The 23,928-nt window shown below is 39.1% G+C and overlaps 1 protein-coding gene across 5 annotated transcripts in view; it reads right to left on the bottom strand.

Annotated features, from left to right (window-relative positions):
* Nucleotides 1-23,928, bottom strand: part of SENP6 (SUMO specific peptidase 6) — an 82,725-nt gene that overhangs the window by 54,082 nt on the left and 4,715 nt on the right. For 3 of the 5 annotated variants that reach the window (XM_090136132.1, XM_090136129.1, XM_090136128.1), the window contains exon 1: nucleotides 16,914-17,046. The exons of 1 other annotated variant lie outside the window; for it this stretch is intronic. In XM_090136132.1, the coding sequence (XP_089992258.1) occupies nucleotides 16,914-17,037 (124 nt within the window). In that variant the 5' untranslated portion in view covers nucleotides 17,038-17,046. Of the gene's footprint in view, nucleotides 1-16,913; nucleotides 17,120-23,928 lie in introns of those variants that run through there. One more of the 5 variants, XM_090136131.1, reaches the window with a different exon arrangement.

The following is a 23,928-nucleotide window of genomic DNA, read 5'->3' on the forward strand; positions in this document are numbered from 1 at the left end:
TGCTATGGGGAACTGCTTTGATGTTTCTGCACTAGTTAATTTTCACCTTTCATTTGACTGGTAAGAATCAGTTCAGATTCAATCACTGCATACAAAAATTTAGATAAATCATTTTCTTATCTATTTCTCATTCAGATGCATTACTTGTTGTGTACCAACATTTGATTTAATACATAATTTTTAATGCACATAACACAAATCCTGAGCACAAATCCAAGGAAACCTGGAATTTCCTTGAAGTAACAAACCATTCTACTAACCCAACTAATGCTTGCCACATCTACATACTTTTGTTACTTCACTGTCAAACTTTTTTCTTCTATCCACATCCATGTTGTCACAAATCCTCATGGGATTCAAATGGTTATTCCTACTGCTAACAAAATGAACCACTTCTGCCCTCTCTATTTATCTGTTGCCAGTTGTTACTTATAATACTTTACATTTTATCTAAAGGAAACCTAGTACTTCCAAAAGCCTGTGGTAAAGAATATCACAGAAGAATATCACAGAAGAAATGACCAAGCCAATCTTGGTCTTCATTAACAGTCCTACAAACTTGAGTTATATAGTCAAAAAGCTGACCTATGAAGAGTCCCCTCAACCACTCCACTGAGCTATCAAAAAGCTGGTATCATACTAGATACCAGCTAGTTGTAGCAGAAAGACAAACTAACCAACAAGTATCAGGCAACAGCCATTTGCTCCTTTATCACTAAGTTCCTCTCAAAACACCTGGATGAATGCTATTTCATCCTCACCTATTGTTTGCCTCATGTATCTTTTCTTCTAATGATGCTTCATTTTGAGACACAAACTCTATCATGTTCCTTAAGAAAAATTATGGCATTAAGACCTCTGTAAGTGTTGGCAAAGTTGGTGCAATCAATTGTTTGTCAGTTTTCATCTCATGTTCTCCAAAGCCTCCTTTTATAACTCAGTTGTCTACAGACCATACAGATACTCCAGACGAGCCTGAACAAAAACTCACCATTAGTTTTTCTGCTTGTTGGGAGTTACTCAGAAGTGTTGTGGGTTTTTTGTTTGTTTGGTTGGTTTTTGTTGGTTTTTTTTTGATTGCCACATTGGATTTCTTACTGAATTTTTTTTTAGAAGGTAGCACTTCACCAAGATTTTCTTCAATGTTTCTGTCTGCTATCTCCACAGCTTTTAGATTTTCAGCAGGTTTACAGTTATCATCATCCTGGTCAGGTAATCTGACCAATTACTTCTGACTAATTTTCTTATACGGTCCTTGAATCCACCTAGACTTCACATCACATTTGGAGCCATTTAAGTATGATCTGGCCTAAAGGTGTTCTGGAATATATAGTACATCTTCAACCAACGCTATCTATTCTCCATTAGTCCCCTTCAGTCTCCATTTGTCACAGTCTCTGTCGCATTATTTTCCTTTTATCTAATTTCAAGTAAGTTCACTCTGCCAGCTTCCAGCTCTCTCATTCTACCTGGATTACTTCTCCAAGCTTCTTCACACAAGTAAGGCACTTTTAAGATTTTTTTGCACGTGTTTCTTCTGTTTGAATCAGACTACTTGCACATGTTCTTCTTGGGTTCTTATGTGAGTTTTAGCAGCTTCGGAAGAAAATATAATTTTTTGTACTAAATGTACATTACACCAAACCATGTCCTGCTCCGCCTGTATCAGCCTCTCCCCACTCTTTACATGTCAATAGACTGGCTCTAGACTTATTTTGAGAAAATCCATCTCACTGCATGCAACTCCCTTCCTTTAGGAGAAATCTGCACGTTTATTCATCTTGGCTTTACCAAAAATATGAATCTAGAAATGTATTGCCACTTGGAATCAGATTCTATACAAATGTTTTTTAAACAAATGCTAAGTTTCTAACTATTTTGTAAAACCTGAACTTAAAACCTGCATGTTGCAGGTTTCTATGCATACTACCAGGGCCAGTACACTCTGCATAGTGTTATATGCTGCCAGCAGTGCTGTGCACTGTGCAGTGCAGGTGGTACGCCTGCTACCAAGACAGATTTGTATCGAGAAGTAATTTTAATTATTTACATGCCTTTTTTAAAAAGCCAGCTGAACAAAATTTGCTGGAATACTGTGTGTTTTAGCTTTCACAAAAACTTTTTATTATCAGCCACAACCCAAACCCATCCGTTTTGTGTAAAATTTACTCAATTCACATTTGGGATGACAAAAATCAGTACACTTTTAGTATGAATGGCAGAAAGCAGATTAACATCTTTAAGTCCCTGAATGTTGACACTGCTCTGTAAACTCCTTTAGCAGGAATTTCCATCATTTAATAGTGTTATTCATACAATCATAGAATGGCCTGGGTTGAAAAGGACCACAATGATCATCTAGTTTCAACCCCCCTGTTATGTGCAGGGTCACCAACCAGCAGACCAGGCTGCCCAGAGCCACATCCAGCCTGGCCTTGAATGTCTCCAGGGATGGGGCATCCACAACCTGTTCCAGTGCGTCACCACCTTCTGAGTGAAAAATCTCCTAAAATCACTATTAAAGTTATTCCTGAACTTGAATGGGAAAAAATAAATAAATTAATAAAAATCTGCACATCTACAGCAGTGAAGCGAGGAGAAGATTTGTTTTTAAAGTCTTGTGCTCTGTGGTCGAGGACCAATCATTCCATATGAATCTATGTTATGGCCAGAACAACGCACCTTTTTTTTTTTTTTATTGTTCTAAATGCCACATGCACTTACTGGTCACATGAAGAATACCTTTAACTTTTCTCGTAAAGTGACTTTTTCCTATATATCAACACATTACCTGAAAAACTTCCCACCACCTCCTGAATGTGTCAACAGAAACTGCAATATTTCTACTACAGCACAAAGAGACACTTTACAGATCTTTAATCTGCTGAGATCACATCTATTTTTGTGCATCCAAGAAACACCCAAAACATAAACCTAAACCACACAAACGTTTCATTCAGGACTAAGGACTTGTTCCAGAAGAACCTCAAATTTCCATACTTCTTCCCAGTTACAATGGCCTAAATAATGCAAACCTTATCTTAGAAATGCTTACACTATCACAACTGCAAGTAGCAGACACTGTAACATTCAGCACAAGAAAAAAAAATCATTTCAATGCACTCAGACTCATTCTCTTCATCTAGACTCATATTTAAGTAAATTAAAAAGAGCTTTCTAATCTTTTGTTCATGTAGTCACTGAATATATTGATAAGAAGGTACAAGTACTCATAAACATCTGAAACAGGAATCATTTTTAATTGTGTTTCTTTCCCTTCTGTTTCATCATTCTATCAGACAGGCTTCTTCAGGCTCCTATGCAATTACCACCTTTTTATCTTTCAGGTTCAATATGATCAGTTTTAACAGGTTAACTGTTTAACCACAGTGAGGGTGCATTTTCATACTCCGTAGTAAGCACTGCATGAACACTTTTACGCACACCCTCACTTCCTAGAAGCAGGGGCTCCTTGCTCCTGTCCTGCACCCTGCATACAGCAACACAGCTCCCACCTGTTCAACCGCAATACCACAGCACAGCTGTAACTGCACAGCGGAAGAAAGAAGTATCCATGACGAGAGACACTTTCAGGCGTTAATGAAACCAAAAAAATCTGCACAGAACTGCAGTCTAGCCTGAATTTATAGCTAAACATCCAGAGATCTATTGTTTAAAAGATGCTTCAACTTTCCTCTCCCTAAATGACCTGCAGATGCAAAAAAAAAGTCAAATCTACTTCTAGTCATAGACAGTGATTATAAACTGATAGTGAGATGCTCCATTTAGTACGGAGCTCAATGGCAGAGCTGTGTGATACATATGTAAAGTACACAAGTATGGACATTCTATTAGAACTGAAGGCAATTTAACTTCTCTATCTAATGAAAGAAAAATCACAAAGTTCTAAGAAAGGTATTTCAACAGCAAGCCAATGACAAACAAAAGAGAATCCACTTCCAGATTAAAAAAAAAAAAGTCAACAAAAAAGCATTTATAAACAGTACAGAGCTGAGAGATGGAAAAGCACCTGCATATCCTGATAAAAAATTATTTCCTACTTGATTTTCATACATATTGTGTTCCTTACACTACAGAGTATTATGTAGAATGACTGGCACAAGGAACGCAGTACTGCTGCAGTATGATCAGTCAACAGACAGCCTAACATTTTCTGAGAAGTACTGACAACAAGGACTAACAAATTACAATAGCTTAGAAATACATAAAATGTTTTCTTTACAACCTCTTTGATGGCTTTTCTGGTAAGACAGCAGTGGTAACCATACAACAGACAATTAGTGTTTCCTTTCTACTCCTTCTCCCAACAGAGAAGTACAGGCTCCACACAAGGACAAGCAAGTGAATGCCTATTCACTAAGGACCAACCCAACTATGTGACTGCATTCTGTGCATTCCTTCACTGCAGCAAGGCTTTTCACATGGTCTCCCATGGGGACCTTATATCCAGACTGGAGAGACGTGGAATAAGTGAATGATAAGGTGAGTGAAAAACGAGTTGGACTAAATGGAAATCGAAAGAGTCAAAAGGATGATGACTAGCAGTACAAATCAGCTGACAGCATGCCTCAGTGATCAGTACCAGAACCAATACCTTTCAGCTTCTTTGCTAATACTCCAGATGATAAGACCAAATATGCTCTGCAGGTTTGCAGATGATACTAAATTAGGGGAAACATTTCATACACTAGAAGCAAGGGCTGCTATTCAGAGTGGCAGGCTGGAGAAATGGGCTTACACAGAACTTACTAAGTTCCACAAAAGCAAATGCATCGGGGATCCCAGATGTAAGCCCTGCACCAGAGACAGAATAAGCCCATGCAGCAGTACAGAGGCAACTGGCTAGGAGCTGCTCTTCAAGAGGATCTGAGGGGTTTCAACTGAGAAGCTGAAGATGGGTCAGGAGGACCACCCCACAGCAAGGAAGGCCAACCACTTGACACAACTGCACAAGTTCCCTCAGTGTGGGGGAAGGGACTCTTCCTCTCCATATGACCCTTGTAAAACTGTATCTAGGGCACTGCAGTCAGTTTTGCGCTCTCCAGTATATCAAAGACACTGACACACTGCAGCAAGTCTGGAAGAACGCTGTCAAGATGGCCAGGGGGACATATATCATGTCATACAGGAGAGGCTGAAAGAGCAATAAACAAACAAATAAATAAATAAATAAGAGGCAGGGAGGGAAGATGGGAAGATTAGACCCTTTTGCTGTCTTCCATTTCCTAATTGGAAGGAAGAGAAAACATGAAGCCAGACTCTTCAAAGATGCACAGCAGAAAGATGTGAAGAACCATACACAAGCTGGAACAAAGCAAATCCAAACCCATTATAAGAATTGATTTATTTCTATTTACTACTGTAACAGAGGCCAAGCAACGATCCAGGTCAGTCTGACAATTCAGGGACATGGAACAAGGCCCTGAGCAATCTGCTCTCTCTAGGCATGGGTTGGGCAGGAGGTTCCAATCTACATGATTCCAACCAGCAGTCAAGTGGTTTCTAATCTACATAATCCTAAAACAAAATTAAAAAACAGTGATTAGTCGTAGGTACAAACTTTCAGTTAAAGCAAATGTACCATTGTCACCAACACTCCCGGAATTACATATCTTTATCACTTTCATTCCCTTCTGTCAGTAAGTCTGACACCTACACAGACTTTCCAAATAAGTTAAAAAACATCAAAAGCAGGATCCAAACAATAGGTAAGGTTAAAAAGAAAGAAAAAAAAAAGAGAGAGAGAGAGAAACAAGCAATATTTTCATCTCCAGAAGTACAGAAGTACTAGCTCTGCTGCTAGACTGAAGGCATACTAAAAATTCAGAAAGAAAGATGACTATTTTCATTTGAAAGATAAGATGCAGAAAAGATATTCTACTGTTATATGGGAAAATTCAGAGGCTAAAAGGTTAGAATAGGCTAAGGAGGATTTCTGAACTGTTAACTTACTGCATAAAGCACTTTAAGGAGGATGACAAGTAAGAATTTCAGAACGCAATTTCTGTGGCAGATCAGTATGTGATACCAATCACACATGATCATTGTTACACTGGAAGAGTTTTTTTTAAGATAAGCAAAATGAAGTAAGAAATCTTACATTACTTTTCTAGAGTATCTGTAAATATTTCCCCTATATTAAAAAGCATCCAGAATGTTTCTGTGAGACAAAAAAATACCATGTAAAGGTAGGAAAGGAACTCTATGAAGCAACTAAAGGAGAAATAAAAAAAAATAAAACTAGACTTCTTTGATGCTGTCAATTCTTCAAAATTCCCCCAAATAATAACAACAACAAAAGCGTACAAAGAATACTCAACAATAAAAAAAACTTCAGTAATTTATTCAAATGAAAAGGGTGCACCTTAAAAAAAAAAATCTGAGTAAGGAAAACATGAAAGGAGGATGAAAGAGCTATTTAAACTCTAAGCTGTGAGAACAATTTGCACTTGCCTTTCTGTACAGGCCAAAGATCATCTTTTTTCCCCCTTATTTGTGAGGGCAGTGAGCTGGACTAGATTGCTGATACAGCTGAAAGGTAATGCAGACTAGCTCCACCAACACTTTTCTATCCATCTAAAATTAGTTTTCTGCCCATTTAGCTCAACTTGTGGTGAAGTGCTGGAAGTGCCAGTGTTGACATAAGGAAAGCTGCAAAACACTGTCAGTGGGAGGGGCAGCAGGACTGTCACTCTGAGCAGCACCCAGCAGCTAGGAAGGCCTGGTCCTACTGTAAATTGCTAAAACAAAGACTTGCAGATTGTATAGTATGGCCTCACATGTGGGAACTGCTAAGAGTTCAACTGCCTTTGCAATCAGAGATAATCAGAACTGTGAGTCAAGGGAATCAGAGAGCAGCTCAGCAGCTGGCTGGTCAGCTGAATTGTTCAGTAGGCTCCACTGGCTACACCAGACGTTACACTCCTGTATCTCCAGTATCTTTACTGAATCCCATCCCACAAAGTTTAAATAAAATTTGAAGAAAACAGTAATCTGTCTGTAAATATGTTTCTATTACATTATTTTCATAATAGAAGTATTAAAGTTCCAAAGCTAACTATGCTAAATTTCAGGAGCACCAACAACTGTTAACAAAACCACAGCATGCTAAAATTCACTACATAGACTTCTTTTTTAAACAGCTAAAAAACAAAACAAACTCTACCTTTAATATCCCCGAAAGAACAAACATTTTCTCAATAATTACTTTTAAAGACCTTGAACACAACTGAAAATCACTGATTAAGTAACTAAAAAAAAAGGGAAGAAAAAATCGAAAAACAAAGTTAACACTTGCCAGCTTGCTAACTGCATCCAGTTCTGAACTTGCTTTTCAAGAAATACCACTCAAAAGACGGATGAAGCAAAATATTCAAGCTTTCAAACTACTATCCTGCAGCTGGAGATGGGCTGAAGCCATCTTCAGCTAAACATGAAACCCATATTTGCCTCCATCAAAAACCTACCAAGACCTATGAAACTGCTTTGAGTTCCTGTCACTCCTTTTCATTACAAGCCATTTTTCCAAGCAAGGAGCAGCATCTTCTCCAGCTAACACTTTGCTTGATAAGAAAGAACTTTCTGACTGCGTTCATGACAGGGATTTGTCTCTGCTGTCCAGCAAGTAAAGATTCCAAGATCACATATTTCCCTTACAGCAGTATCCAGTAATCTTGTTTAAAAGTTTATTGGCCCACCATGTTAGGTAAATGTAGTCATAATAACCCAGATCAGAGTAACTCAGAAGTCTATTTTCAAAAGCTTATTCTTAATTGTAAATGATCTTAAAATTGCGTTTTGAGCAGTGAGCCCTGGTAGAAATAAAATTACAATGGACAGCAGTGTTTCTAGAAGATGTGAGTCTCAGAATTTACAAAGGCAATTGCAAACATGAAACCTTCCATCCCCTGCATAGTTTGAATTCTCATCTAATGGGCTCTTGAATAATCTTTCTGTTACTCTGTCATATTAAATTCTATCATCAGGGAGATATTCATATCTTGTTACATGAGCCATAAAAATGGGATATGCCAAACAAACACAACATTATATCCCACAACTTTAATAAAAATTCAGCAGTAGGATGAATTTTTGTGTAAAAAGAAATAACTTTATGGCACTAGACAAAAATAATCTCATGAAAATAAATATTTTTGCAGCTGTTTCTTATAGACATAAATTTCTAAGATTAAATAACATTAATCATGTCACACAGCATGATGTTTTACTGTAACAACCAAACACTATTGGTATTTCTCATTCCCAAAAATCTTTGTGGCAAGTTTTATTAAATGTGCATACACACACACACACCAGGGAGTTTGCTCCAACTCCAGTGGTTTGAAAACAAATAAACAAAACAGGAAGGCACAGTTGCACAGTTTCTGAATGATTACTGTTCTTTATTTATAATCATTTAAGACTTAACCAGAGAAGGATATCCTACACTCAGTGCCTTTCACTCCAAATGATTTTATAGGAGTTACTTGGACAAGCATTCAGGAAAGCTTCCTTACATCGTGCAGCACTTCCTCATTAAACAAAAAATTTTTAAAGGCCGGCTGACCAATGCGGGAAGAGTAACCACAGCCTCCTGATCCTGATAACTTACTCCTTCCAGTCTCCAGCCTTCACCATAAACTAGTTCTACGCAGAACTTAACCTGTTATTTAAAATAATTGAGTTTTCCTGGGCAGAGTAAAGCTGACGCTGCACAAGAGAATTAATTCTGAAGCTGAACTTAAGTACTGCATCTTAAGTTGAATTTACACTCACTAAAGACAAAGGAGGTACATCCTACATCTCTCACGCCCAGAGGCTGTCTGCCCTCCCCAAGCCCACCCCCTGTCCTACTCCAGATGTTCCCTTTAAGTGAGCAAATTCAGAGGTTTGGCAAAGCACAGTCTGGCAGACAGTCCCCAGCAGCAACTTTCACCTCTTCGGCAACACAGTGGTGAGTCCCAGGAGTGGTGGACAGTTTGAGATGCAGCACAAGGCTGGAATACGGACAAATTCAGAGGGGAAGGAGCAGCTGATCTCCCCCACCTGTGGCAGGGAGCCCTCAGAGCAGCACAGCTGCGGTATGTTCTGTAATCAGTTTAAAACACTGCTAGTCCCTGTGCCTAAACCAGTTAATAATGCTCAGCCTTGCAAAAAGAACCAATAAATAGTTGGCATGCAGCTTTACATTCAAAATGGAGTTGCAGTACCGTAAGATAAAAGCAGCAATGTCATAGTTCACTGCTTCAGGAAATCCACACACACAATTTATCATTACTCCATATGAGACAACAGCATCACACCGCAATCACCTTGCTGTCCTCTGGATAGTTTATTCTGAAAGAATTATTTACACATTTGCTATCTGTGAGCTGCAGATTGCTAGTTTACATTAACCAAGAAACATCGGTATTCATGCTTTTACAACCATCATTTTAATAACTATCCCCATATATTATTAGGACATAATTCCTTCCACAGATTACTTGTAAAGAAAAGTTATTCAAATAACAGCATTGCCAAAGCGTTATTTAACATCTAGCAGATATTATACCATAAATAAAAGTAAAAAACAACTTCAAGTTATTTGCTCTTCATCATTTCTGTTAGTTACAGTACCGAAATAACCATTAGCTGTTCTGTATTCTGATTTATACTATGCACTAATTCAGAGATTGAATCCCATTTGGCAAAATCCCCAGTCTGATTCAGGGAGACAACACAGCACAAGAAAATCAAGTAAGTGTACAGCTTTTTTACTCGATTCTGTTTCAAGTACTCAAAAGACATCTCACAAATTAGCATACACACTAATAAACTAAGTTCTAGTTTTAAAGTTCACAGTTCTCAAAAGAAAAGCTTCCATCCTAGAATCACAGAATGGATTGGGCTGGAAAAGATCTTTAAGGTCATCTAGTTCCAACCCCCTGCTATAGGCAGGGACACATCCTTCTAGACCAGGCTGCTCAAAGCCCCATCCAGCCTGGCCTTGAACACCTCTAGGGAGGAGGCATTCATAACCTCACTGGACAACCTGTTCCAGTGTCTCACCACCCCCACAGTAAAGAATTTCTTCCTAATACCTAGTCTAAATCTACCCTCTTCCAGTTTAAAATCCCCTCATTCTGTTACTACCTGCATTTATAAGAAGTCCCTCCCCAGCTTTCCTGTAGGCCCCCTTCAGATACTGGCAGGCCAAGGTGAGGTCCTCCCAGAGCCTTCTCCAAGCTGAAGAGCTCCAACTCCTTCAGCCCGTCCTCGTAGGAGAGACTGCCTAATTTGTGCAACCAAATCAGGCAATGATTTAATAAATAAAAACATATCGTTTGATTTTAAATCACTGAGTAATACCTCGTTATCTTTACCACATCCTAAAAGCCAAGAATTTTATTGGCCTCAGAAGCAGAATCAAAACCATCTTTTAGCCTATACTTGTGATGAAAAAAATAGATATTACCTGGTAATTATTTGTGTATCGATCAACGTGGGCTGCACAGCACATATGAAGGCAAGTGCCATTTACTCTTCTGACCATAGCATTAGCAAGCACCCAATTTGGCGAACGCAAGACACCAACTTTGACTTCACAGCATAAGAACAGTATCACCTAAAAATACTACACATTCTCTGCTGCTGAAAACAGTAACAGAAAGCTTGAGACATGCTTTTAAAAAATAAATAAGATAAAATTATCACAGTGTTCATTTCTACGTAATGAATAAAGATAATAAAAATATATTTTTCACTTAAGCAAGAACCAACAGAGAGCATCAGAGAGATTTCAACCTATGAAACACAATCCTACCTTAAAAAAAGTACTCAAACTTTAAACCATACACGCAATAAAACTGAGGTCAAGAAATATTCCAAGCCTCTTTTTCTCCCAATGGAAATATCTTCTAGAATAAGTAAGAGAATAATTATACTTGCCCTCTAGTTGTCCCCTGTACCTCTACAGCCTTCTCCAGTAGAGTATCTCCATTTTTTATCTTGTTTTCTCAGCCACCTGCTGTATCTTCAGCTTTCATGCACATTCTTTCACTCCTTTCTGCAGTGCACACACATATGCATGTGCACACCCTGACCTGCACACCGCATCCTCCAGTCACTCTAACCCTGACTGCTCAGCCAGTGTCCAACATCACTTAGTAGCAAAATGAGCCATGCTGAGGAAGCACTGAAAATTTTGCTTCAAAGATAGTGATTTCTGATTTCTCACTTTTAGGAAAGTGTGCAAGTTTCACAAAGTTTCTTGCTATTTACCTCTGCAAACAAAAGGCTTCAAAAGATATTAGCGAAAAGGAAGGAGACAAAATAATGACAGATGACTCAAAAAAAACCCAAAAACCCACACCAATAATCCCTCACTCATAAAGCAATATTTGAAAGCAACAAGTTGAGTTTGGTGATTAGTTTCACTTTATACAACCTGCTACACCCACAAGGTACTTGGACATCTCTCAGTTATCTCAACTACAGATACAGCTAAAGCTCTATAAAAAAAAAAGAAGGCTGATACCGTACTGAAATCCATGCATAATCTGTTAGAAACAATAGTAAAAAACCAAAAAAAAACCAACAAAACAACAGTTGTTGAAAACACAACATTAATAATCCACTATGTTTTTTGTCCTTACACAAAGACAGGAAGCAAAACATTAAAATACCTATATAGGCTTATTATAAAAGTATTTGTGCAAGCAAGGTATATGCAAAATGTTGATTTATCCTTCATAGAATCATTAAGGTTGGAAGAAACCACTAAGATAACCTAGTCCAACCATCAAACCATCACCACCTTGCCCACTAACCCACGTACCTCAGTGCCACACCTACTCTTTTCTTGAAAACTTCCAGGATAAATGCACTTCTTTGGGCATGCTGTTCCAATACCTAACCACTCCCATCCACATCAACCTACCCACCATGTCACATGTCATTACTGTATCATTACTATATTTTTACAGTTGTACTTACACACAGAGGAGTGCAAGGTTCTCTTTCAGGAACATTCCTACTTGTTGCTTTTTTTCTCCTTCACAGAAAGACAGAATTTCTATACTTTCTCTGAGAACAGACTAATGCTTTTCCTATCAAACCCCAGTGCCAAAAAAAAAAAAAAAAAAAAAAAAAAGCAGATGAAGCCTCCTGCAGTTACTCTTACACCAAATAATAGATGTTCTCATCACCAAAAAAAAAAAAAAAAAAAAAAAAAGTAAAACAGAAAATTGCACAGAGGTGCCTTCCAATTCAGAAAGCTGAGGACAAGTACAAGTTCGGACTTCTAAAATCCCATCTCCAATTTAAAGGAAGGACATTACGTGGAAGCAGAAATAGGCACAGGATATTATTTTAGAATGTGCTACCAAGTGCATTACAGCATGTGTTTATAGAGCATTAATAGATAAATGAAGGAGTTTTTTTACTATCTTTTTAAATGCTTTAAGAAGCAGTTCATCTTTTTATTAACATTTTGTGCCACTTATCACTCATGTTAGATTGATACATACAAAAAATAAGACAGTGTGGAGACAGTTTCAATTTAATTTTGCTGAGAGAGAATTCTCAACCAGTGGGTTCACCCCCCCTACTCATTACTAGCAGATAATATTACTTAAGTGAAGGAGGTTTCCTGCTCTTAAAAGCCTTGCAAGGAACAGTGAAACTACAGTCTAAGAAGAGACAGACAAAGTGCCATAAAGAAACTCTGAATGGGACTGAGGTCAGGGAGACATAAGAAAGGCATCAGCATCATGAATTCCTCACTTTCAGGTAGAAAATCATTCTCAAAAAAAAAGAAAGGAAAAAAAAAACACAGAAGAAAGGAACAGAACATATCCAGATGCTGATGGGGCTGATGGAGACCAACAGCATAAAGTAGTTCAGATTCTGAAAAAGACATGGAAGAAAATGAATGATATTCCTTCAGTTCCAAGTTAATACCTATCTCCATGAGCTAACAAAAAAAAGCATCAGAGATGGCAGTGGAGACGTTAATTTCACTATCAAGAGAAAATAAATAAAAGAAGAGTCATAGCAGGTAAAAAATTTTCAAGTGTTCTACCTAAATACAAACTCTGTTCTGCCCTCCTGATTTGTATTATTCTCATCAGATATTTCACAGAAAGATAAAAATAATGAAAAAGCAGGAAAGGCTGACCGCCGCTTCAAATGGCAGCACTCTGTCTATACAGTAATATCCACAGACTGCACGTTTCTGTGCTCCTTCAGAATCTCAGCTTCCCTTAAGAAAACACACAAGCCCTCAGCCTCTGATTTTGGGAATATGGTTCTTTACATGTGAGATGAATGAAAAACCAAGCAGCTTTCTGGATTCCTCATACAACTGAAGCTTCGGCTGCTGCTGCTAATGGGTAATCCAAGTAGTTTTCTCTATTGCCACTAGGAAACTTGTAGCCAAGAAAATGGAATGAAAATTGTGCAAATTCCTGTCATGGCTGCACCAAAGTCTCTCAGCAGCTCTGAAGGTATTGACTGGCCACATTCCTTACAGAGGAAGTCCTCAAACAGAAACTTCACAGAAAATTAGCTCTTGGTATCACTACTGAAACTACTAGGAGACTGAAAAAAGAAAACAGGAAGGAATAAAAGCATTTTCTTTTCTTCTGCAAAATAAATGTGTTTAGGAATACGTTAAAGTTCATCATTTATTTTCTCCAGCCTTAAAGTTTTTCTATGTTTCTGTAATAGGTAACAGGCAATTTCCTCACAGCTCAGTAACATCCAAAGTGGCAGAATAAAACACAGTTCCACAAATTTTTCCACAGGGGAAATGATCAATAGTACTCTCCACTCCTACAGCAAGCACTGAACATTCCCCTATCCTAAATCTAAATAGATTTGTCAATCCTTGCTTTACATTTTATGTCTATCAAGTGAAAAGCACGTGAATTCCTGCAGATGTTAATCTCTGTTCACCAAATTTCTAGTCCTCCAAAACAGGAAAGAACACCCATGCATGGGGCCTACTTCGTTAGCATAAATTGCTGCACTTTCTTCCCATGACTAAAACTTAATGGAGGAAAGTAAATCCAGAAAACAAGGAAAAAGTTTTAGTAATTCTAATTCCAAGCTAGCTTAAATTTGGTACTCTCAGTTCTTCTGAATTTTAAGTGTCTCAACATTTCAAAGAAAGTAAAAATGCACGTCATATATACCAACATATACAATATCAATTATCAATACTAAAAACTAGGAGCACTGCTGCAGAAGGATAGTGAACACAGCTTTAAAGAGACAGACATTATCATTCTAGGGACCTTTTTCACATCTTCCATAAGACAGTCTGTACAACATACAGCGTAACAATATGGAAAAACTGGCCAAAATGAAAATCTGTATGAATCACACCACTGAAGAACAGCGTTACCAGAAAGAGAGCAGATAAATCAGTCAAGGAACACCCTTCCAGAAGGATTGCTTTGTTTTTATTGGAGAATGAAATAATAAAAATATTAAAACACTTTGACAACAGAATGACAACCATATTTCTTCACAGTAATATCTATTACACTAAATAAGAAAAAGAAGTAGCATCTCACTGGATAGTTGTTATCCAAACCAAAATTCTGAATATCATTCTTGCAAGAAATAATTTCTTTTAACTGCAAGTTTATTTTAAGTCAGATTGATAGTCAACACAAGTTTGACAGCATCAAAATTTTCTTTGTATATATGTGCATATACACACACACAGAGACACATATTTCTATTAGACCGAGTTCAATTACAGTGACACAATTGCATTTGGTACCTAACTCATTTGTTTTGCACACTATTGGCAGGGATGGCCAGAGGAATTCTCAGTTCTCCCTCTTCTAACCTTCCAAAAAATATCACATAAGCAACTGCTGCTTGCTGCTTTTGCAGACTTCTGCAGACACTGGAGTCTGTGAAATATATAGACTCAGACTTAGTTAGAATTCTAGGTTCACATAGTAATGATGACCTTGCAGTAGAAGTTGTCATGCCCCCTACTCAACCCTACTACTTTTATCCCTGCTCTTGTCCATGCTGTACTTGTTTCACAAATCTGGCTTGTCTAAAGTTCTATCTTTGAGTAATGGCTGTTCTACTCTATCAGGTTAATCTAACATGCTGTCAGGTGTGTCCAGATTGAAGACTGCTAGAAAACCTACATACACACAGCTTAATTACCTTTATTTTTCCCTATGAAGTCAACCCTCCCTTCCAAGAGCCTGCCAAGTGATATCTTAAGCCTTCTTTTTTCTTTGCTTCAAATGAGTAGAAAGTTAGATTGCTCCTACTAGATCTGCCCCAGTATGATTATCCTATCTGGACTTGGTCCACGCTCAGGTATTTTTGTCACCGCTGTCCACACTAGGTTTTCTTCACACAAGATCCCTAACACATGCATGCAAATACACCCGCACACTCTCAGGGTTTGTACCCACTCATGTCATTAGTGCTAAAATTAACATGACCCCAAATAACAGGGAAACACAAAACTGACTGATTACCCTGTCCATCGGTCATGCAATACTGAAACTTCCAAGGAGGATGCTACCCAGTGTCATGCTGGTAACTGCTACTGAAATATGACCTCAAAAATAAGAAATGTGGATACTAAGTATGAAGCTTATCGTCTGTGAGCCACTGCCCAAACAGTATGCACGCAAGGTGCATAGAGGAGACGGTGACTGAACATCTTTGTGACACTTTTAGCAGCACACAATCTTCACAGTATTCAATGGAGAGAGTTCAGGAGAAAAATGCAGTGCCTGCAATGGAGCATCTGTGTTTCACCATCAAACACTTTAAAGGCAGAAGGAAAGTAACGAACAGTAGTTACTGACTAGGGGTTTCTGAACATCAGAACTTCAGACCAATTATTCAGAACAACAAATACTGTTTTGTTTATGCAGAAATTCCAATCCAGAACCTCTAGTAATAAAAGAACAAAATTAAACGTCACTCAGGAAGATAAAAGCTACAAAAGACAATACCTATCAGTACAGACACACAAAATCTCAACTGCTAAACTTAGATCTGACTTGAAATATACTCATGAGAAGCAGTCTATTTCATCAATATATTTTTTTACCTATCGCCATGGTAAAAATTGAGCAGCTATCAGCCTGCGTCAATCAGCTTTGTGCTTACTGCAATTTTGAGAAACTGCAATATTTTCTTTTCCATGGGTTCAACTGTGAAAATTCAACAATTAAACATACTCGAATTTCAGTAGACTTTTTACACTACAATTAAGAGCTTTACGGAGAAATAAAAACCTTGCAAATTAAAATAATTACTCAAGGCTTCACAACCACTAAAGGTTCCTTTCATTTGCAGCTGACAGATTCATCATCGGGCTTGTAAAACAAACGTAAGAATAAAGCGACCCCCTCCTCAAATTAACCTCAGCCCCACGTGGGCCTTTACGCTAGCAATTCAGAAGCAGACCAGCCACACGGTGGGGGGAACGGGCTCAGCCCAGGCCGGGGCCCGGCAGCAGCACGGCAGGCAATGCCGGCCGGGCGGCGCTGCCCTCACCTCGCGCTAACCTTGCCGGCCCGGCAGCCCCCGCCCTCCCGCGGCCGCTCCCGCCGCCCGCCCGGCCGCGCTGCGCCCGGCCCCGACCGCGCTCTGCCCCGGCGGCAGAGCGCCACGCTCCCACCGCCACCGAAAATTGCAGAAAGAAAGAAAGAACCAGAAATCAAATCCCCCTCGCTAAGCCCTCCCCCAAAGCAGGTCTCTTTTTACCAAACGAAGCCACCCTTTACGGCACCCACCCTTCCCCCACGCCACCGAGGCACCTCTCATTGTCGTCGTCCCCCCAAGGGGACCCGTTCCTCCCCCCCGATACACACACACACACGCTCGCTCGCCTCCCCCCGTCCCCCAGTCCGTACCGTGCCCCTCGCCGGTTGCTAGAAGGAAAGGCGGCCCACGGGCCGCTCTCCCCCTGCCAGCCGTGCACGCACCTTCCAGAAACAAGCTGTCTCTGCAGCCGCCGCCGCCGCCGCCACCGGCCATCTTCCTCGAGCCGCGCTGCCTCACTCCATCGCCCAGCGAGGCGGCGGGGCCTGGCCCTTCCCCCGGCCTGCGCGCTCCGCCGCTCACCCACCCCCACTGCGGAAGGCTGCCTGACCCGCAGCGGCGGCGACGCCGAGGCCCGGCCCTCCTCCCGCACGGCGCGCACGGCTGCCCGGGCCGCGCTGCCTTCCGGCCCCGCGCAGGAGAAAGCGGCGGCGGCGCGCCCGCTCCTCCCTCACCCTGCCCGCCCGTCGCAGCCCCCCGCGCCGATGCCGGCCGAGCCCGGCCCTGCAGCCGCCGGTGGCGCCCAGCGAGGGAGACGGGCCTGGCCGGGGCTCCGCCGGAGGCGCCTCCGAGCCGAGGGAGAGGACGAGGAAGCGGTGCGCGCTGCGCTGCCACCCCTCTCCTCCATGAACGGCGCGGCGGGGCCTCTCCGGAACCCTGGCTCGCCCGTCCCCGGGCGGAGCGGGGCCGCCGGCGTCCCCCGGCCCCCAGGCGATAAAATGGCCGCAGTAGGGCTGCGCCCGGTAACGGCTCGGGTCTGCGCTCCCCCCGATCAGATCGGAGGCGGCAGCTTTTTGGAGGTGAGGAGGTGGATCGGACTGCGTAAAATGAATGAACTTTCAAGAGGCAGGGAGCCCAGTGCGCAAGACGGGGCCGTGCCGGCCTCCCCTGCTCGGGCACAATACGGCAGCGGGCCACAAAGGTCTTACGGACCGTTGTCGATCGGCTTTCTCCTGGCCGAGTTACGTTTAAATGCAAAGCTGGGATTCTGCAAAAAAGCACAGCGTTGGCAAGGCAACTGCACAGAAATTGCAAGTCATGGCCTGAGATGTATGTGATTTTTAAAATAAATATAAATAAATAAAAATAAACTTATTTTCTGCCAGGTAGGGATTTATATTTTAAAGTCTTTCCAGGATACTTGGCTACCAAATGCACATCTTTTAAAAACCAGAAGGTAAATTCTGACCATTTAGAACTGTCAAAAACCAGAGACAGCTTTATTTCAGAGGCTCCTAATGCTGGCATTTCATTAATGCTACTTCTACTGCAGAAATGAGGAATTTTTATGACCAGTTACTGAAAAGCAAGCTTCCACAACTGATGAAACTTAAAGAGTACGTACGCCCAATAAAGTCCTAAACTAGGTTGAGTTCAAGTGCCTAGTGCATCTGAAGATTAAAAGTTAGACACAGGAAGACTGCAAGATTTCTCAATTATTTTCATTCCTGAGGTTTCTATACACGTACCAACCATAAGCCCATGTGCTTAAAGACACGTAAAGGACAGTGCTTAGTTTGGACACGAGAAAGAAGTGCAGAAAAACAACTAAAAGCACAGAGGTGCCCTGTAAGGCATGAAAGATGTCAGACTGCTCCCTGAATGCTACATTGCCAGAGCTAATAAATAAAATAATGAAAATAAAAATACTGAAATAAGAATTCCAAAACCTGGATCAGTGCTGCCACGTTTACATTTCTCCATTCTCAACATCTTTAGACGTAGAAAAAATGACTTTTCATGTGAGAAGTATCACAAAATATCCTGCTTTCATTAGTAATAAAATTAAATGGAAATTGATTGGGAAAATTCAGTGCAAGCTAATTATAGATTAAAAAAACAGAAGACCATATGTGCATACTAGAAACCTAACATTAAAAGATTAAAGTATAAATAGCAATAGAAGAAGTTATCAATATTAATCTGGCTGCACAGTTGATTTTAGAAGAGCTGCCCTCAAATTACATCTCACTGCGATGTTCTGTTTGGTCTTGTTCTTTTTGTCATTTTTTTCCCTTTCCTTTAATAGGATACAAGCAGTACAAGCAGCTAGTATGTAGTAAAATCTTTCTCTCCTTTTATTCCATGAAGCTTTTTTAAGTTATTTTATTATGCTCAGCTTTGTTGGTTTGTTTTTTTGTTGTTTGTTTGCAAAGTATCTGGGGGAAGCGCAATGCTGATGAGCCAAGTCTTTCCACCAGCCTCCTAACTCTGCTTAGAACCACAGGATTTTGTCATGTATAAGAACTGATTGAATGAGCAATGAGGAAATGAGCATTCCTATCCCTGCTGAAGAAAATCATACAGAATTTACAGTGGTTTTTTTTCAGTCCAAATGTTAGCTGAGTTCTCTGAGTAAGAACTCAGGAACAAAATAGAGCAGCTCATTACTTCCTGGCTTCTAGCAGCCCCTAGAAGCTGACCATTTCAAGTATGGACAGTTGACATCATTGAAGATGCTGAATTTACAAACATTTACATCTGCATTGCTCTATTGTCACAGCACTGCATAGAGTGAAAAGCTGATTACCACCTTAGGTGAAGATGAATTTTTTTTTCATCTCACAAATCTCATTTTTACTTCTCTCCCCACATTAAAACTCATATTAATAAATACAAATTAGATGACTTAGTACTGAAATGACAAAAACATGTTTTTCTTCTTTATATTTCTAATTCTTTCCCAATTAGTTCTTGTTTTAGCTATAGCTTTGTAAGGTTATCCAACAAAACAGAGAACATTACCCCTTGGAACTCTATTTCCTTACTTAAGAAATAAAATAGAATCAGGGTTACATTTTTGCAACTCCTATAGTTCTGGCTGTATACATTACTTATTTTGTTTTACTGTTACATAAATCAAATACAGACGTTTTAGGGAATTTATAGGTACTCTGAATCAGATCTTTGTAATGTACAGTCCACGAACCCATTTTGCAGACTACAAATTTAAGTTTTTAACAGTAATGCCATTTAGAAAATAATGATTATAGACTGAATTATGTTTCATTGTTTTCCACTGCTGCTTTTGGAACAGTTTTTTGAATGTATTATTGATGTACCATCTATTTCCTCTATTAAATATATATTTTTCTTCTATCTTTATGACCTGAAGCCTATTTTTCCTTTATGCGTTTTTAAAGCAAAATCAGATATATTTATTCTTCCAGAATATTCCCAGATGGAAAAGTACCCCTTGCCTATGACAACGCATCAAGATTTGGAAGTTTTTTGTTAAATTTTGGCATCATAGATTGTTGAGTAAACAGTAAATAAGTATGGGCTGTGAAAGATCATCAAGACTTAGTCTGAAATGTCTTCTTAAATCTTTCCTTTGAAGGAACCACATCTTTCAAATCTGATCAGCTTATCTCAAAATGCAAGGTTGTGTTCTGGCAGAATAACCATAATGAACAGATATCTATTAGATTTTCTGTTAGTGTCGTATTTTGAAAAGAAAAATCTCGCTGTTCATTGCTGTGGCTTTTACTTAAATATCTGCTGTACCTTCTTAGTCATTACTTCATTATAATCATTCAGAGAGAAACAATTTTTCTTTAAATCTGAGTTCTTTGAGATGAAGCAGCTGTATTGGACCAACAAAGTTATGACTCGTTCAGCATCAAAGTGAGTTATAGATATAAAAGACTGATGGAAATGTATGCACAGCATCATCAGCCACAACAAAGTGCTTTAGGAAATAACCTTTCTTTCTGGAGGGTCTGGGTTACATCTGGATGGTCACATTTTTCAAGAAGAAAACAGGAGGGTGTGCTGCACAGCCCTGAACTGTGCACAGCTACTGCAAAACAGTACCTCTCCTAAGTTAGAACTGTGATTGTGAGCAAAAGTGAAACTTTATGGAAGGCAATGATTTCAAACTTATACATGGAGTCATGCAGAAGAAGGAATGATGATTTCTAACTTGAAAGCAAAATATCCCACCTGAAATACTTGGGATAATTTTCTGTATTTTTAATTATTCTTTAGTAATTACACTGTAATTACTTTACAGCTTATTTTGATATGATTGATCATTAATGATGAAACTTAGTAGTAATTCTGGAAATGGTGAAAGATTAACATACCTAATAGGTATATTCAAACTGTCTGTATAAAATATATCTCTGTATATTTTGATTCACTTTATCAAACCTGCTGTAAGTTTCTTGTAGCGACTTTGTTGTTAATCTTAAATAATCTTTTCCCTTTCTCTAACATTTTTTTGCTGTAATATTTTAATGGCAACATTTTTTGCATACAAACTGATCAAAATTTATTGGTTGCAATCCAAGCTTTATGATTAGCCAACATCATAAATCTGTTCTTTGAGCTGAACAATTTCATGATTTGACTAAAAGAATAGAAGTTCTAGTTGATGTAAAGGGAGTGAACTGTAAAACACTGCATGTCTTCTCACAAGCAGCATGGGATAATCACAAGTCTTTCAACAAAGAAAATAATGGATGCAAGTATGTCATGAAAAATAAAAATCAAAGACTACGTAATCAGGAAAACAAAATTATAGAAAATTTTACCATAATAAAAATGAAAGCACAAACTGTTACTTAAGGCATCCAAAAACATCCCACATCCAAAACATACTTTGTATACATGTACAATGTCAGATTCATTCTCTAATCTCTTGCTTTTCAAATCAAAGGTATATGCCCAAGTCAACTTTAAAGTAGTTTTAAGCACATTTAATAAATATGGAATCTTTCTTCATGTTAAATTACACAAAAATCTCACAATTGCACATGGAAGCAAGTGTATGTAATTGTCAGTTAACAAAGCAAGACTTGCTGATGGTCTTTTTTTGTAATGGTCTCACACCCATTAGAAAAGTAATTGCTGACTTGCAGCTGAAATCATCAGAGATGCTTCAAAAATAATCTCAAGATTTTTAAGTTGGTAGAGCTATCCAATAACACAAATGTGTGTTATAAACAGAAAATATGTAATTGAAATTGTTTCAGCAGGATCACACATGTTGGGGGAAGATCACCTTTCCTCTGCCTGTTTCATGAGATGCCCATTTCCATAAGGCTTTAAGAATACTTATGTTTCAGAGCAATTAAGGCAGTCTTTCCCCAAACAGTACTGGATTATATGTAGGGAACTTCTGTATGTATCTTAATTGTATTTCTAAAATTAAACTACATCCAGGACACATACAACATCAAATATTAACCTGTATGCATACAAGCAGAAATACATATTAAAAAGCAACAAAAAAGCAGGTTTGTGTACAAGGGGTTGTGTCATAATCAGAATAAAAGCAAAGCCAAAAAAAAAAACCTACATCTTACCAATGGTCAGCATATGTATTCATATGATGCTGGCAAAGACATTGAGTTTGTTTCTAACAAATTTTCCTCTCATCAGAAGAACCTCCAAGAGTCTGTTCCCACTGCACAAAATTGATGAGAGATCTGGACTGTGATGTTGGATGTTCCTGTCTGTGTACTTCAGTGCTTTTACTGTATTCAGTCTCATCTGTGGAGTGGAACCAGTAAAAATATACGTGGCAATAACTACACTGCAAAGAACAGAATCCATACAATAAGGATTTGAAAGATGTAAAGGGACCATTTAGTTTGTCCTCCTGCAGACAGCTAAGTTTAAAAAGTTTACGTTTCTCTGGTGTATGCCTTTAAAAAATCTCAGTTTATGATCGATCTTCAGTATCCACAGATGATGTTTTTCCCTAGTATTAACCTGAATTATCTTGTCTATGAGTAAATTTCTTCTTCTACCTTAACTGGAGATCATCAAGCAACTTTTATTTAGTGGGAGAAAGTAGTTACGTTTTTCAGTCTTATCTCTTCTACAATTCCTTCAGCCTTCCTTCATTTATTATTTTTAATCTCCCTGGAGTCCCTTTAACTTGCCTGCATTTTAAAGTGGGACATTCAAAACAGGACACAGTACTAATGTAGGTCTCTCTAAAGTTGAGTAAAGCAGACTGACTGTCATCTGCTTCTGACATACTTCAAGTCCCCTTAACATAGCCTAAAACATTTTCACCAAAATCACAGATCATCATCAATTTGTAATCCAGTGTAACTTCTTGTTCCTTTTCTGTTCTGTTGTTCCCTAGCCAGTTATATCTCATTTTGGAGTAGTTTGTTTGATTTCTCCTTCTGAAGTCTATGATTACTTGCCTCCACTACATATTATCTTTTAGACCACTTCTGTTAATCACTCCAGATTGCTACAAACTCAATCCTTTTACATTAGGGGCTTACAACACTTGTGGTCTGACAGTGAAAATGCTAGCAGAATTCTGGCTAGGACAAAACAGCACAGAATCAAGTGCCTTTCTCAGGCCCACTGAAAAACTGCCATTTTTTTCAGCCTGTTTTTCCTAGTTCAGTTTTAAGATGTCACACAGGACAATGGATAAAGTCTTACTACAGTCATTATCATTTGCATTTTTTCCCTAGTTATCCTGTATGCCAACAATTCCATTGAAGATGTACAAAACTGTAGTTTGACATCAGAATTTTCTGTTTATTCTCAGGAACAGGAAATTGGAATTTAAGTCCAAGAGATGCATAAGAAGACCTTGACATCTGTGTCAAAGCTTAAGCCCTTGCTCTTCTCAGTCTTCTTCATCTCACTCACAAGAGGAAGGATGTCATTCTGTGGCATTATTTCATCTGTCAGAAGGTTGTGGATGTCTGTTGCTATTTCTGAAGATAGTATTTACATTCTTTATTGGAAGTATATTTTAATAACATAGGTCCACATGAATTACTGACATACATGTAGCAATTTAGAGAGCCATGGGCTAAAATTTGAATATAGGAAGTTCTGTTCTAACGTGCAGAAGAACTTGTTTATGGTAAGGATGATGGAGCACTGGAACAGTGCCTGGAGAGATGGGGGAGTCTTCTTCTATGGAGATAGTCAGAACCCATCTGGATGTCCACCTGTGCAATCTGCTGTAGGGAACTGCTTTAGCAGAAGGGTTGGACTCGATGATCTCCTGAGGTCCCTTCCAACCCCTGTAATTCTGTGATCTGTAATTGTCAAATGATGGGATGAATGTCTGAAAGGCTCTATGCAAGATGAAGTTTTCTCCAGAGTTGTATGGATATC

Source organism: Phasianus colchicus, chromosome 2 (genome assembly GCF_987193195.1).
Source record: "Phasianus colchicus chromosome 2, bPhaCol1.hap1.1, whole genome shotgun sequence".
Classification (NCBI taxonomy): domain Eukaryota; kingdom Metazoa; phylum Chordata; class Aves; order Galliformes; family Phasianidae; genus Phasianus; species Phasianus colchicus.